A 17,228-nucleotide genomic window follows, 5' to 3' on the forward strand; every position below is an offset into this window, starting at 1 on the left:
TTGATGCTTTGGCTGGAGATATGCTTCAGATAAGATTTACGATTTACGTTAGGATGAAATAATAACAAAAAAGTATAAATCAAAATAAAAACCGAATAGATATACTTAAAGTTGATTATCTACAAAAGATATGTTGGCCTAAAACAATGTGTAAAAAGCAAATTAAGATGCTAAGCCCAAAACGAAAATATGGCACTGAAAATATTTGCCGAAAGCTGATAATCCTTTAAATATAAAAGATAATCCTGATCCTATTCTCTACATAAACAAACCACGTAGTTTAACAACTGATATCACTATAAGTTACGGGGGAATGTTAATCCCTCATGGTGTGTACTTGTCTGTTGGATTATCTAGCGCATAGAAAAGATTGGGTGATATCCCGTGGAAAAGGGTAATTTTTCCTGGACTAAATAATCTCACTTTAAAAAGTACCTGGTAGTTTCCCCTGAAACGACACCGGTGCTGATTTTTATGTCTGTAGGAGCCTATACAGCCAAACAAAACCAAGTCCAACGCTACACAAAGCAGAGGGTTTTACCCCCCCCCCCCCCCCCCCCACCCACATCTTTTGTTAAACACAATTTGAAGGAATTAAGCGCCCACGCTCGCCCAAAATGGGAACTAGTAATGTAGACAACACACCGGTAGTCGCATCAACAGCATGCAAGCAACCATCAACATTTCAACAACAAGCAATCAACAGCTAGCAACAATCACCCCGGGAGGTCAATGAACTCAGCGTGCGTATCCGCCCTACTAACTATAGATCTGGGCTACAGTGTCATCAGTTGAAATGATGGTGCCGGCTGGTTAGCGCTGGGCCGACACAAATACCGTAGACTAACAAACTATCTAAAATTTAAGTAATATTAAACGATACCGTATATTTAAGTATGCTGACCAATGATGACTTTTTATTAAAAAAAAAACAAAGCTGGATACAAGATCTATAGAGATGGTTGCATATTATGTACATATCTGCAAGAGGTAGTTAAATATCTTTAGATAGACTGTACATATTAGGGCGCGACAAAAATATGGTACTATGTACACTAGACAAGGTTTCGGACTGAGAAACCTATCTTATTAAATTAAACATTACTTGGACATAATGAGCTGTGGTGTGTTGTACAGCAAGCTGGAAGTGGGGTGTGGTGGCAGGGGGGTGGGGGTAAACTGAACATTCCCCACAACAACAGCATTAACCAGGTATTTCAAACAACAGCTGCGATCAAATTAGATTGTGTCTGGGGTTATCTCTCAGCCAATACAATTAAGCTGAGACTAAACCATGGCAGGGGCGGAACTACAGTGCCGCCAGACCCCGCAATGCGGGGGGGCCCAGACCGATTAGGGGCCCAAAAATCCTGGCTAAATTATTTTTAAAAAAAATTAAAAAAAAATTAGGTGGAGGTCGAGTTATCTTTCTTCTACAGTTACAAAAAAAACACGATAGTCGGCAAACGTCTTTGAGAAAAATACACAGACTATAGCTCGAGAGACCGCCAGACAAATAGACAACTTCAAAGACGTAGCCTACCGTTCTTTTGAGTGGCGTCGATTAGGAGAACAAAAAAGCATTGTTATATTGTTTACATTATTAAAATACATATCTATGATTGTGTGTTTAAACTACTGGCCTGAATTCTACAAAAATATAATTATTTATTTCGATCTCATACATTTATAATTGCGTTCATTTTTACTTTAACAACTGTATCAAGAAACTTGTAGCGAAACATCTGAAATTTGACTGTGCCGGCACGCTTTGAAATCGGGCTGGGGAAATGTTGCGGCGACTATCCTGGTCTTCTAGACGACCGGAAAAAGTCGGCACTATTGATGTAGATGTTTATCGGCGCTTTCTTGTCCCCTTCCAATGAACCTTCCCAACTCTCTCCCCTCCCCCCCTCTCACCCAGTGGCGGAACTAGAAAAAAAGGGCCACCCCGCAAAAAAATTTTTTTGGCCCCACATATATATATATATATATATATATATATATATATATATATATATATATATATATATATATATATATATATATATATATATATATATATATATATATATATATATATGTGACGAGCGAACATTTATCCTGCCGACAACGCCAATTGTAACGAGCCAACAGTTACCATGCTCGCAACGCCACATGTAATGAGACCTAATTGCCTGTAGTGCCACGTGTTAACGAGTTTAACCACTCATTCTAGACAACATTGACCACAGTATAGATACTCAAGATGCAGGTTCGCTATTGATCCTTTATTACATGAATCAAGAAATGCTTCATAATAACACAATAAATCAACAGGAATGCTTCTCAATAATAGTCTGAATCAACTGACCCCTAACAGTCCTTCACTAGGCTTTATATAACTGACTCCACATGTCTATAATCCTCCTTAACACAATACGGCTAACCCGTTCTATAACCGACTTGACATAGTCACACAGACTGACTGATCTAAGCGAGCGATGAAGATGGAAGAGAGCTCGCTGAAACGGGAAGAGAGAGAGCGAGTCCTGCCGTGCCCTCCTATTTATGCCTTGTATCCGTACTCGTCCCCGTACTTGTATTCCTCCGTAATCGATACTTGTACTCGATCTCCGACCACCAGTTGCGTAGTTCAAACGTACAGACCGTAAAATAACATCTGCGTCCTATCCATCAAAGTTGACAGGCCGTCTGAATACCGTTTCCCAAAATAGCACGCGTTGGCTTTGAGGTTGTTATCAGCCCGACCCAATAAGCCACCTGTTATCGGTTGCATCAGACCAACACTGTGTCTCGGCTTCTCGTTCGTTATCATTTGTAACTGGTAGTTAGGCCTACCCCAGTTACATCCACCCCTGCTTTTTTTTGTGTGTTTTCAACCACAAACAACGCCTGGCAGGTGCACTCCTCCAAAGTCAATCGCACAGTCGTAAAAAAAAATCTATTGTTCCACTCACTGTCCACGACGTTCCATTCGTATACGATTGACAGTTCTACCTATTTCACATATCAACTGTGTCTACATCATCTTTCTGAGACACAAAACAGTTCTAGAATTCACATCCACCCTTTCCATTTGGTGCCTTCACCAGTTCACTTCTATAGCTCTTTGAACAGTCTGTTTTCATACCAGCGCGACCATGAAAGAATTGATGGTTGCTGACAAAAAATTTCGTATTCCTTCTGTTCCTTAAACTTCTCCGCGGACCACTTATCTGATGGTCTACTGTCTCTCTGCTTCTGGAGGGACCGGGATCCTCATTGTTGCCGGTATCCTCCACTTGTATATCGCGTTTGTTCTGTTGATGGTGATATGGTTCCGGAATGGGTATGTGAATTTCCGTTATAACTTCCGGTTCCCTAATTGTCTTGGGTTTCTCTGTGTGTAACTGCTCTTCTTGCCTATTCCAATATTTCTTTAATTGAGCAATATTCGCCCACCGATCCGGTTTGGCGTGATCGATGGGTCTTATCTTAAAGGGGCCACCTGCTACTTTAGGCATCTCCACGACTTGCCATATCTCCTGTCCCCAGAGATCGTGGATTTTGTTTCTGCCTAACGGGTGGCTACGCAGTAATACCCTGTCATTCAGTTTGAGTGGCGGGTCCTTCGTCTGTATCGGCGGTTCCCTTCGCCGAGATTCATGTTCTAGTCTTTCCTGTACTACCCTGTACATTTCTCTAATTCTTCTCATATGTTCATTCACATATTCCAGTGCGGTGTATGAGCCAGTCATACTCTCCCTTTTTCCTAGGAACAAATCAAGAGGGAGTCGAGCCTCTCGTCCGAACAGCAACATGTATGGCGTAAAGCCGGTTGTGGCATGGGGTGTGCAGTTGTATAGATATACCAACTCTGGGAGAAAATCAGGCCAACGTTTTTTCTGTTCAGGTTCTAGCGTACGCAGCAAATCATGCATGCTGCGGTTGAACCGTTCACACTGTCCGTTTCCTTTCGGATTAAATGTGGTTGTTCTAGATTTGTTGATCCCGTAGTGGCTGCACAGTTGGTTAATTACTTCTGACTCGAAAGCCCTTCCTTGGTCAGAGTGTAATTGTCTTGGTATGCCATATTTGATGAACCAATGTTCTAATAAGACCTTTGCCACTGTTTTGGCAGTCTGATCTCGTGTGGGCACCGCCACAGTCCATTTGGTGAATACATCAGTCATTACCAACACATGTTCCGTCCCATCCGATGATTGCTCCAACGACGTAAAGTCCATAGCCACAATCTCTAGTGGTTTTGTCGCTAGTAGGTGTCCTGATGGCTGTCTCATTTTGACAACTGGCATTTTCGCATGCTGACACCTCACACAAGCCTCACAATGGCGTTTGACCTCCATTTCCATATTGGGCCAGTAACACCTCCGTCGTAATATTTTGTGCGTCCTGTCCTGACCCTGGTGTCCTGCCCTGTCATGTGCCAACCTTAGCACTTCTTCTCGTAATTGTCCCGGCACCACCACCTGGTGTATTGTGCCATCAATTTGGTCATGAATTCTCCGCATGAGAACACCATCCTTTATACTGAGACGGTTCCACTGACTCAGTATTTTCTTTGTTTCTCGACCAAATTGTTCTCTTTCCCTTCTTCCTGGGAATTTTTGTTCCTGGACGTGTTTCAATAGCGGTTGTAAGCCACTATCCGTTCTCTGGGCATCTCTTATCTTTTGGTGATTAAGGCAATTAAAATCACTACTGTCCATATGTTCGGGTTCCGTGGATATGTGCTCCACCCCGGTCTGCCCGTTTTGCATCACTTGTACCCCATGAGGGATATCTGTTGACGCTCTGACCTCACATATTCCTGTCAGTGTTTCTTCCTCATCACCCGGTCTCTCGTAAGGATTCCTTGATAAGGCGTCCGCATTGCCATTGGACCGCCCCGGGCGATGTTTTCTCTCTAGGTCAACGAGTGCCAATTCTGCTGCCCATCGCTGTTCGATGGATCCCAGCCTTGCTGTAATTTGAAGTTCTTTTTCAATATCTGATAATTTTTCTTCAAGTCTTGTTTGAGACTCTTTCATTCCTTCTAGTTTGCCAACACTGTTCTGTTGTCTAATATTTTTATTTACTTCTTCCGATAACAGACACTTTAAAGATGAACATTTCTCCTGTGCTTTTGATTTGCATGAACTTTTCCTATCCAGTTTCCTGGTTAGACTTTGAATTCCTTTATTAAGTCTACCAATTTTCTTCTTATCATCATTTTTCTCTACCAACAAATTGTTCACTTGACACTTTTCAACATTCAAGTTCATTTCACAGTTCATTTTTTCCATTAGTTGTGTTTTACCTTTCTTTTTCTCCTTACTGTGTTTCTTTGTCATTTTGTTTACCAAGTCATTACCTCGCCGCTCTGTAGCCTTGACCTGCCTTACAGAGGGCGATCGTTTCACCGGACAGTACCGTGCCATATGTCCGGGTTGTGAACAAGACAAACAAATTGGTCGACCGTCTGCCGTCCATTGGAGTGATGGCTTGGCAGGACACGGCCGTCCAACCCGTCCCTGTTTTGTCCCGTTCTTTTCCTGATTCTCAGCTGTTGACCTGCTTTCCAACCTCTCCAAACGTTGGTCAACCTTCTCTAGGTGGGCCAACAGTTGAGCCATCATGGTCTCCATCGTGTCGGCCCCTGTGGGTGGGGATTGTCTCTGTTCAGGCACAGAGACTTTGTCCACCGAACAGTTCGATTGGTCCTCATCCTCGGACCTGCGGATCGCTGAGTTCCTGACCTGAAGGAAGGTCAACTGCTGGTCTCTGTGGACCTCCTCTTTCAACTCTCTCCTTAAGATCGGGGTTGCTAGCCCCTCGATGAAATGGTCCCTCAGTAGGCGTACATCAATGTCCGGTGATTTGCCCTTTACCAAATCAAAGGCCCTGTTCATCCTGTGTGAGTACTCCATCACACTCTCCGCCATTCTCTGCTTTAAGCCCACGAATCCCGATAGCAGTTGCACTCCCGACCGTCTCTCCCCAAAGGTCTCCATAATCAGATCTAGCACCTTATCTGGATCTGATTGGACGGTCCTATCGTGGCACTTAACCTCTGCCCTAACCGTTTCACCTATACTGCCCATCAGCAGTCTTAATCTTTCCTCTGGTGACATATGTCTCGAGGCCCAGGCCGCTTTGACCTCTTCACTGAACCTGTTGGTTAAAGTTGGATCTCCGTCCCCGTAAAATGTGTTAATATGGGACTCTCTGGGTAGGACCACTATATGGGTCTGCTTCTCGTCCAGAGTAGACATTTTCTTCCTTAAGTACTAAAAAAAGAGTTCTTTCTTACCGTGTGTGTATGAAAAATTTTTCCTCGTTCCTCAATTTTCACAGTTCCTGAATGTCCGAATTCACACACACACTAAACACAGTTATGCACAAGGTTGACTATAGGTGCCTTAAACGGCAAGTCTAGTTGAATTCATCCTGATCGCAGCGCCAATTGTGACGAGCGAACATTTATCCTGCCGACAACGCCAATTGTAACGAGCCAACAGTTACCATGCTCGCAACGCCACATGTAATGAGACCTAATTGCCTGTAGTGCCACGTGTTAACGAGTTTAACCACTCATTCTAGACAACATTGACCACAGTATAGATACTCAAGATGCAGGTTCGCTATTGATCCTTTATTACATGAATCAAGAAATGCTTCATAATAACACAATAAATCAACAGGAATGCTTCTCAATAATAGTCTGAATCAACTGACCCCTAACAGTCCTTCACTAGGCTTTATATAACTGACTCCACATGTCTATAATCCTCCTTAACACAATACGGCTAACCCGTTCTATAACCGACTTGACATAGTCACACAGACTGACTGATCTAAGCGAGCGATGAAGATGGAAGAGAGCTCGCTGAAACGGGAAGAGAGAGAGCGAGTCCTGCCGTGCCCTCCTATTTATGCCTTGTATCCGTACTCGTCCCCGTACTTGTATTCCTCCGTAATCGATACTTGTACTCGATCTCCGACCACCAGTTGCGTAGTTCAAACGTACAGACCGTAAAATAACATCTGCGTCCTATCCATCAAAGTTGACAGGCCGTCTGAATACCGTTTCCCAAAATAGCACGCGTTGGCTTTGAGGTTGTTATCAGCCCGACCCAATAAGCCACCTGTTATCGGTTGCATCAGACCAACACTGTGTCTCGGCTTCTCGTTCGTTATCATTTGTAACTGGTAGTTAGGCCTACCCCAGTTACATATATATATATATATAAACACATCATGTGTGTGAGTGCTATTAGTCTGTTTTGAAGTTCTCTGTTTCAATGTCTGACATGGCGCTACCTAATTTAATGGCGGTCAAAATATTATGAAGCATGAAAGCTTTGTATGTGTAATGGTATCTCGCCTTATGTTTATTTTTAAGTTTTTTTTTTTTTGTATTTTATTAGGTTTTTAATACATTTCCTTTCATACTATGTCTTTCTTTATTGTGTAATTTAAAAAAAATAATAGTTGAGTCAAGTAAGTGCTTTTTAATTTGTTTAGTGAAAAAAAAGTTTCTTAATTAAAAGCACACATATTTGACTATTTAAAGAAGGGAAATAAGTCATAGAAGTGATTTAAACGTTTGCCTATCTTTCACTCATGTAGCTATATACGTTTTTTCTTTATGAAACAGCGATGTTAGCTACTGTAGAACATCATTACTGTAGTAGATCTGTTTGTTTGTTGTTGTTTTTTTTTTTTGCAAAAAAAATGTTTTTTTTTTAACTATAAAAAAGTTGATTCTGGTCGGCTTTGGGCCCCTAAATGGCCTGGGCCCCCCCGCATTGCGGGGTCTGGCGGCACTGTAGTTCCGCCCCTGCTCTCACCCCTACCCCTCCCCTCTACCCCTCACCACACCCTTACTCTTACAATAAGATGTAATGCATAGATTAACGAACCGTCTATGAACTACTGAACTGTAAACTGACCACTTCTGCACATTTTGTTAAAGACACTAGTCAGTAGTTGTTCATTTACCTGATGAACAGGGGCGGAACTACAGTCCCGCCAGACCCCGCAATGCGCGGCAGGGGGGGGGGGGGGGGCAAGCCGTTTAGGGGCCCACGGCTGATTAAAATTAATATTTTAAAAAATTTTGAACTTAATTTTCGTGCATTTTTTGCCTTAATATTTGGTTTGTAAAAGAAAAACACTGTAGCTGCGGTACGATTATCTTTATTTTACAGTCACTATACACGCTCTTCCGCAAAAGATAAAATCCATTACACAAACTAGTGTAAAATATAGGTAACTCTTCAAATTTGAATGACTTCTTTGACTCGTCCCCCCCCCCCCCCTTTTAATAGCTAAATAGAGGACACGTAACTGTTTGACCGATCCTCCAAAGTGTACTGTGGCGGGTGGGGCAGGGGATGGGGACCAAAAAGGGGGTTAAAAAATTGTCGACACATTTTTTACATATTTAAAAGAGTTATTTATAGTTGTATTTTTTAACCATCGTCAAGGCCGAGTTCTATTTCCCTACAATCAAACACACGCTGTCGCCGGCAAAATTCTTTTTAAAAAACAACAAAGTCCATAGCACAAAAAGCCGCTACACATGAAGTGGGCTTTCATGATGCGCGGTTTTTCTTTGCGGCATTTTGTTGTCTCTTTCGAGTTTTTTCCCGAGCCGAACCCTATCCCATCCCTCTTTCTCAACCTCACAAGTATCGAGGAGATAAATGTATCGTTTATGAACTACTTCCTAACCGTACGATTCACCACTTCAGCACATTTTGTCAGACACTAGACAGCACTAGATCTAGTCAACAGATATTAATTTACTTTCATAGTATTAGGCACATCTAATTCACAAAACAGGGCAGGTAAGATTATTTTTTATATATATTTATATAATTATTTAGAAATTAATTAGAACGTTTAGAATTAACTGAACATTATTAATAGTCAATTACTATTTATAAATGACGTCATTGAGGTGGGGGTGTGTGAGGGTCTGGCTTTTTGTTAGTCCCCCCCCCCCTCCCCTAAATCAGAAGGTTATCCAACGCGTGACCTGGCCACATACAGTTGTACATGTGAAAAACATTTTTCTGTCTATTATGCATTACTGCATCATTCACCCAATCGCCATGAAAACTTGGGAAGCTGTTGAGTACAGCCCCGCAAAGGTTTCTGTCATAGGCCTAACATTTGTACATATTGGAGTGCGGACGCCTAACGGAAATATGTGATTTAACGCCCGAAGATCCTGCATAAGCGGATGTACTACTTGAATACAACCGGCGGCAGTGTCATCCTGAGCGCATCACATATGATCAAGTTGGCCCCCACAGACAGTCGATTAAAAGTTCCCACAACACTAGGAATAAGTCTCGCTACAACACTCGATGACTAAATCTAATTAGGTGTCGCACCAATGTTTCTTCCAGGGTAGACTGTTTTCGGGGGAGGGGAGGGGGAGCTCTGCCGGAAGAAACAATGTGTTGCACCGATCACCCGTGCAGTAATGTAACCGGTAGCTCCAAGAGCCCCGTGACTCCCATGACACCTGGGCCGTCGCCGAGGGACTTACAGCATGCCTTGGCGTGTCTAGTTGGTAGTGTGGACTAACCCGAGCCATAAGATCCAAGAAATGAACTGCCGACATTGTTAACATTTAATTCAACTTCTGGAAAACAGGGCACACGGTTGGTAACGTTTTGATGAAAGCCTCAGTTTGGTTTGTTGGACCTGATTTAGAGAGTTTGTGCTTCTCACTTGGAAAACTGAAAGGGGCCAGCTCGTGTGTTGGAAAACCTCTGATTTATTCGTGTACCAGATGGAATTTTTTTTTTAATTTAGAGCGACCCATGTTTTCCATATATATATATATATATATATATATATATATATATATATATATATATATATATATATATATATATATATATATATATATACATATATATATATATACATATATACATATATATATATATACATATATATATATATATATACATATATATACATATATATACATATATATATATATATATATATATATATATATATATATATAGGGGCCCAAAAAAAAATCCTGCGGGGGGGGGCCTGTTTTTTCTAGTTCCGCCACTGAACCATGGTACACATTTAAAACAAGGGTAACACAAATACCCCCCCCCCCCCCCCCCCCCCCCCCACACACACACAGAAGTCAGGAAGAAAATCTGAGTTACCTTTTCTTGGCAGCCACATTTTTCGCCTCTACGATCCAGAGTTTGAGAGAACTGTCTGACCGTCGGGAATGTTCCTCGTGGGGTCGGTTGGCTCGTCTCAAGCTGTGGGTGACAGGAGGGGGTTAAACATAGGGACACATTTCAGTTGTCATACCGTACTCACACGGTGACACATGTCAGTTGTCATCTAGTACTCACAGTGACAAATGCCAGTTGTCATACAGTACTCACACAGGGCGTTTAGCACAGTGACAAATGTCAGTTGTCATACTTTCACAAGACTCGATATATACATACATATTCACATTACTGTCTTCATCCTGCCATACACCTGGTGACACCCTCAATCTAAGCAGGTACAGAACTAGTTCTACAGTTTTAAAAACATTCTCAACAAAGACAATTCAACAACACCATTTCTAAAACGTTAAAACAATAGCTGTAGATATAATAAAGCAGTCGATAAAATAATAGCTGCCTATATAATAAAGCAGTCGATGAAATACTAGCTTTAGATCTAGAGCAAATCCCATAATAAATCGCCTGGGTCAGGACTTCTATGACCTATCTGTACCTGTTAAAACCAGCTATAGATTACTCCAGACTGAGACAGTTGGCACCTAGACAGGTATGTCGACAGGTATTTATACAGGTGAGAACTAATCGATTCCAATAGACGGGTTCGATTCTAATTAACGGCTCCGATTATCTTTAAGAGATTCGGAAGTTTGAGATAATGTAAAGTTAGAAGAGAATGTATCTCGTCTGAGACTGAATATTTACATTAACGTTGACAAGTGCGTCACATGACTGACCCAGTGACCTGTGCGAGACGGAAGTTCAAATACAACCGGAAACAGGCATGAAACTTGACGTCAAGGCGCGTCAAGTAGAAGACGTCACTCTGGGATTACTCACAACACATCTAATTACATACACAATACATCTAATTACACTCACAACACCCCCAATTACAATCACAACACCTCAAATTACAAGCAACACATTTTTGTTACCCGCTAACAGCTGTTATTACATAACTTTAATTACATTTGTACAGAGACGCATACCCCACAGTTCACGACAAACAAAACCTACAGTGATGTGAAACACACATTACACACACCGCCAACCTACATACCAAGCCCTAACCTCTACCTAACTCAAACTTCACAGCAGATTTACGATACACCCCCTACAAGAATATCATGTTACGGGAGATTAGTGATCTATGCTTCTCGTGAACTCGTATCTCTACTACAACCAGACATCTTTATTGCCAGATTGTCCAATTATGTACACATATATGCCCCCCCCCCCCCCCACAGAACCGGGATGCTGATATTTCAACATTGAGAACGAGGCCTACGGTAATGTCGTCTGGTCCCTGTCGCATGGACACACCCCAGTATCGTACACCCCCACACTAGCCCCTTATGAGAACATACACCTAGGTACCACCATTTGAAACATGCCCGAGTCGCTTCATATGAGTATGAGGACTGACACCTCACTATTTAACATTAAGCTATGCCCCCCCCCCCCACACACACACAAGACTTACCCCCGTAATGTCCCTCCCCTCCACACACACAAGACCTACCCCCGTAATGTACCCCCCCCCCCCCAACAACTAGACCAGACACCTGTGCACCCACCTGTTGAGCCATTTGTCCCGTTCACCAGAGTCCGTGCACGAGATGACCTTGCTGCCCTGGGGCGTGTTCACGCGGAAGCAGTGACCTTGACCGAGCACGCTGCTGTGGAGAGGCTTGACCTCGGCGTCCGGGTCTCGGAGGTCGAAGGACTGCATGCTGGGAGGACTGGCTAGCAGGGACTCATGGGATCGTGAGCTCCGAATTCTCGCATTGATGAGGGACCTGTGACGTCACAAGCAAAAGTACACCGTGAGTTCAATGGTGGGAAACAAACAGGCACTTGATGTGTGCTGACAAAAATACATGGTTAGTTCTACAACAGATCTACAACAAACAGGCACTTGATGTGTGCTGGCATTAAAACATGAAAACTGCTACACATCTGGGATAATAGCTAAAGAAAAATGTAAAGTCAAAAAATAAATGCACAATTTGGGAACCCTTTTTCTGGGAACATTGCAAAGTGTGGTTGTGTATAACTAGATACATATTTTTTTTGGTTACAGTGTAGTCACTAATACAGTTTTGTTTTAGAACAATCTTAAACCAACACGTATTTGGTAAAGACGAGCTAGCTTTATGACAGATGAAAACAGAGCTAGTGAAGACACAATGTCGAAACATCAGTATATCCATGGTGATAAAACTGTGGTACCCATGGTGATAAAACTGTGGTACCCATGGTGATAAAACTGTGGTACCCATGGAGATCTAGATGTATTACTATTGGTTCTACAGTTGTGTTACCAAACATACAACGACTGGTCATGAGCAAAGAGCCATTAATGACGATTCAATTAAAGCCCGCTGTGATCAACGTTTCTGACCGTTTTAAATTCCTTCTACACGGCGAGTTTAGGCACACAACAGACGGTGATAGCCCACGTTTGATGCCCAGGATCAGATTACCGTTCAAATTATTGGCTCATGCTTCTAAAGATTGCGCGCGTGTTTGTTTAAATCCCTTTTTATTGTAGACTTAAGACAAAAGGGGAAAAATACTAGATTTGCTGAATCAGCAGTTAAAAATAAACCCAGAAAGCTTTTGAGTGAAAAAAAAAAGCGATAGGAGGTGCCAAACGATATAAATCTTTTGCCAAGGTTTCAAGTCAATCACATGACACGCCCTAAAGCCCCGCCCACAAACATGATGGTTTTAAAGTACCCCTTACTCTTCATTGATACCGAATTGTACAACAAGCTTCACCTCACAGTTGCTGGGATGTACCGCACACCCCCGCATCTCATTGATATCGAATTGTCCGACAACCCATAGACCTACCTCCCCGGAGAAAACCCATCATATTCTCAATCACCACACACTTCTAAGAGCTCGCCTCTAAACTCTGTCCGACAACTATCTATAAAAGCTTCAGACATCCAAGAATACATGCTATACCTCACCTGTCAGGTGATACATGCCGGGGGGGGGGGGGGGGGGGTACGGTATAGCCCACAGGCCAAAAGCTGAGTCAGTACGTACACCCAAACAAACGTTGGATAGACGCTAACACAGAACACACACACAAACCCCAACGTACCTAAACTCTATTTAAAAAAAAAAAGTACAAAGGAGTCTGGGTACAGAAATGTTCATCAAAGTCGAGATATCAGGAGCCCTGTAGACTGGCGACATAAGCAACTTGTGAATCATAGGACGGAGGGGAGCCAAGTTACCCACGGTTCATGCACGTACCGTCCGTTGGTGCTCATTACACGTACTCAACGGACCGTCTGTTAATGCTCATTACACAAACTTAATCCAACACAAAAGTAGCTAGATTGAGACATTTAGTCTGAATAACGACGTATTGAAAATAATATACAAATACTAAAATGCATCACTTTGAAAATTAAGGAGCTTTCAAACTTTCAAACAAACATACACTGGCCGTGTCTAGATGTTGACTAGACATTCTCTACAACACTTTCACTAGTCTAGCTCTGGTCTAGACGATGGTACAACCCACGATAGACAATGTCTGTTATTCCATAGGCTTACACTTTTAATAAAACTCACAGATGCCACGACCCGACAGAGGATTAAACCCTGGACCTCCAACAATACTGGCTTTAGTCTATCCACCCTGTCACAAGAACTCACAGTCACGGCAGTCGGTCACACTCTACAATATCACTGCCATGACAGTACGTCACGTTCTACCAGGTCCCTGTCACTGAAGCCTGTCAAACGATCTTCCTGTCATGACAGTCTGTGACACTATCTCACTGTCATCACAGACTGTCACACGTAACAATCTCACGTTACATGTCTACGTGGCACCAAAACATGCATTCATATAAAAAGTTGATCATATTAAAAAACGCATCAGCTGAAATGTTTCTGTAATACCAGCACTTCAGTTGGTCATTCCGCGAAACAATAGCAAGGCTAGATCTACATCATTACTGAGATTAAATACAGAGGACTTTACAAGTGTACATATTTCTATGTAATGTCCGAATAAAATAGGTGTTAGTCTGCTTGTGGTCAACACAGTAGCAGCTGACTGCTATTATTAACATAGTTTTATGCAAATTAAGAAACTAATGACAGGAGAATGTACTTAGTCCTAACTTAGAATAAAAACTAATGAATTAAAGACCATCACACAAAAACTTACTTTCGAACTTGAGGCACGGCTAAACAAATATAAGGCATCCTCTGGGTCTGACTCTATACGTGACTTGTCCGTTAAACGGTACAACTGGTCCCCGGCAAACAACACTAATACTAAGGTAAACAAACACACGGGGACACGGCGGTTAACACGGTGCCTTCATGACGTGTGCGTCAAACACAGCTAAACAAATCAGCGAGACAACAGCACGGTGTGTTCGTCAGCGTGATACTGAATTCCAGTGTTTCTTCCAGACTTTTTTCTCCGGGGGGGCACTTGAAATCTTCGGGGGGGCGGTAAACTTTCTTCGGGGGGGCGGACACTGTTAAAAGTATATATTTTCTATATAAATTATATAAATTTCATTTCGTTCGGGGGGGCGGTAAAAATTTTTCGGGGGGGCTTCGCCCCCCCGAAGAGATGCCTGGAAGAAACTCTGCTGAATTCTATGTGCAATACACCGCTTACAGCTTGAAACTATGTATTACATATGCCTCCAACATGCTTTTAAAAAAAATTAGGTCACGTGAGGTACGAAAATAGCACGGACTTAATCCGAAAGAAAAGAAATCGTGTGGATTATGAAAAGAGTACACCGCCCTAAAACACACAGCGAGACACATTCGGGGATAAAGGACAGCTCCTTGGGTTAAAAAAACTATCGAGGATTCCCACGCCTGTTGCAAGACAGAGCCTTATGAATGGTGACATTCAAAATTTTAAACCCTCCTCTACACAACAGTCGCTTGCGATGCGCGCCAATTCATTGAAACGAGGCCATACGTTTTACCGTAGTCCTTTATTTAAAGATACAGCCCGGTTAAAAAAAAAGGAGCTTTCGCACGTAGACTATTGTTTACACAAGTAACGTACAGGCAACGAGAAACGACGAGATTAGAAGCAAAGAAAATAAACACGAAAAGCATTGTTCAACCGCGAACGTTTAAGTGCTAGATGTAAAAAATATTACACGATAAAGAGGTCATTCGTATTGTTATTATAATATTGTGTAATGCGGCGATTGCGTGCACGAATAACAATGGTTGATACTTATCAGGGAACTAAAGTGTCCCACAGCCTCTCGAGTGTCTAGGTCGAGTAGAGTTTCACTTCACGGTACACTTTCTCACGGTGATCGCTTCCTTGTAGGGCGTCATTTGTGCATGTCTGATCCTACTTAAATGGCAAGCGTGTTATAGTGGCATACAACTTGGTCAGTTAAATTTAGATTGAAACAGCTATTGGAAAGTACATAGTACGTCATGTATTACCTCATCACGTGATCGATGCTATTTTTAGCAGACTACCATCCGGACATAAATGTTGAGTTGAGCACACAGAAGGCTTTGGTTCGGATCCTTAGAGAAATAAACAAGTGTGTAACGTTCTGCCCAGATGGCCAAGTGTGTAGCGTTCTGCCCAGATGGCCTGGCGTGTTGAGTTCTGCCCAGATGGCCAAGTGTGTAACGATCTGCCCAGATGGCCAAGTGTGTAACGTTCTGCCCAGATGGTGTGTAGTCCTGTCCAGGAAGTCTACACAGTGTGTCAACAGAGAGCCGAGTCTATGCGACACACGCATGAGTCATTCAAGTGCTCACCACTTCAGCCTGACCAAAACATGTCTGACCACGTGACCATAACAGGACATATCACGTGATGCGCTAACGATTGCAATACAAGACGATGCAGAGTAAGTGGATAATGTTACACAGCTTGTTGCACAATTTATGAGAAATATTAACTCCACTGCCGGTATCTTATTACAGAGTAGCTACGGTATTTTAGGTCAGGGGTTAAGATGGACGATTTTGATACCAATAGAAATTATATTACTAGCGCCAGACTAAGGGATATAATGGAATAATTCAACACAAATTGGAACATATTTATTTCTAACGTCGATGCAACAAAAACACGCTGCAGAGCTCCAGTATTTCGTTTGTGACAGTGTTTATTTGAAGTAGTTGTCTGGGGCTGTCAAAGTGGAGTGTGGTCAGTGGACACTGTGTGTGTGTGGTCAGTAGACACAGTGTGTGTGTGTGGTCAGTAGACGTGTGTGAGTGTGGTCAGTAGACGTGTGTGAGTGTGGTCAGTAGACACGGTGTGTGTGTGTGTGTGGTCAGTAGACACGGTGTGTGTGTGAATGTGTGTGTGAGTGTTGAGATGGGACACGCAGACAAGAAGTAATTAAAATTTAACCTGATTGGCCCCGGGCAGCAATTAATTTCCTCGCCCAGCAGAAATCGTGGGTGGTGGAGGCAGGCTAAGTGTCGGCAGATGGTATACAAAGTATTTCCATTTTATTTTTATTTTGCACGCAGACAAAAATAAATGAAGGTTGCAGCTAAAAGCCGTGACGTCATGACATGGAGCACGTGCGCTCAGGTGTCTGCGGTGAGTGTTTTCACCTGCGTGATGCCACGAGTGTCTCACCTTAGCTGGAGGTTTTAACGTCAGCAACTTTTAAACTTAAACGTTACTTTAAGAAATCGTACAAATAAACACATTGGTTTCTAGCACAATTTCGCTATACTGAATTAGAAATTACCCGTAATTAACAAGTACAAACAGATAGTGGAAGTAACCAAATTAATGAGATTTACAACTAAAGTAACCATTTCAACATTAGGTCTCCGGCAGCACGTAACTGTGGTTACCATAGAAACAAAGACCAGCAGCGAATGTTACCAACACTCGTCTGTTTGCATTAATACTTGCTACATAAACATCAATACAGGTACCATTTCCGTGTTGGT

General features: G+C 42.4%; 1 protein-coding gene across 14 annotated transcripts in view; it reads right to left on the reverse strand.

Moving 5' to 3' along the window:
* LOC131935501 (ras GTPase-activating protein nGAP) overlaps positions 1-17,228 on the reverse strand; it is a 217,575-nt gene that overhangs the window by 19,772 nt on the left and 180,575 nt on the right. For all 14 annotated transcript variants that reach the window (XM_059291912.1, XM_059291901.1, XM_059291907.1 and 11 more), the window contains 2 exons: positions 11,852-12,073; positions 10,194-10,295 (listed from right to left, as the gene is read on the reverse strand). In XM_059291912.1, coding sequence (XP_059147895.1) covers positions 10,194-10,295; positions 11,852-12,073 — 324 coding nt within the window. The remainder of the gene's footprint in view (positions 1-10,193; positions 10,296-11,851; positions 12,074-17,228) is intronic.

This window comes from Physella acuta, unplaced genomic scaffold (genome assembly GCF_028476545.2).
Source record: "Physella acuta isolate Inbredline_101_S28 unplaced genomic scaffold, ASM2847654v3 ptg000146l, whole genome shotgun sequence".
In the NCBI taxonomy this organism is placed as follows: Eukaryota; Metazoa; Mollusca; class Gastropoda; family Physidae; genus Physella; species Physella acuta.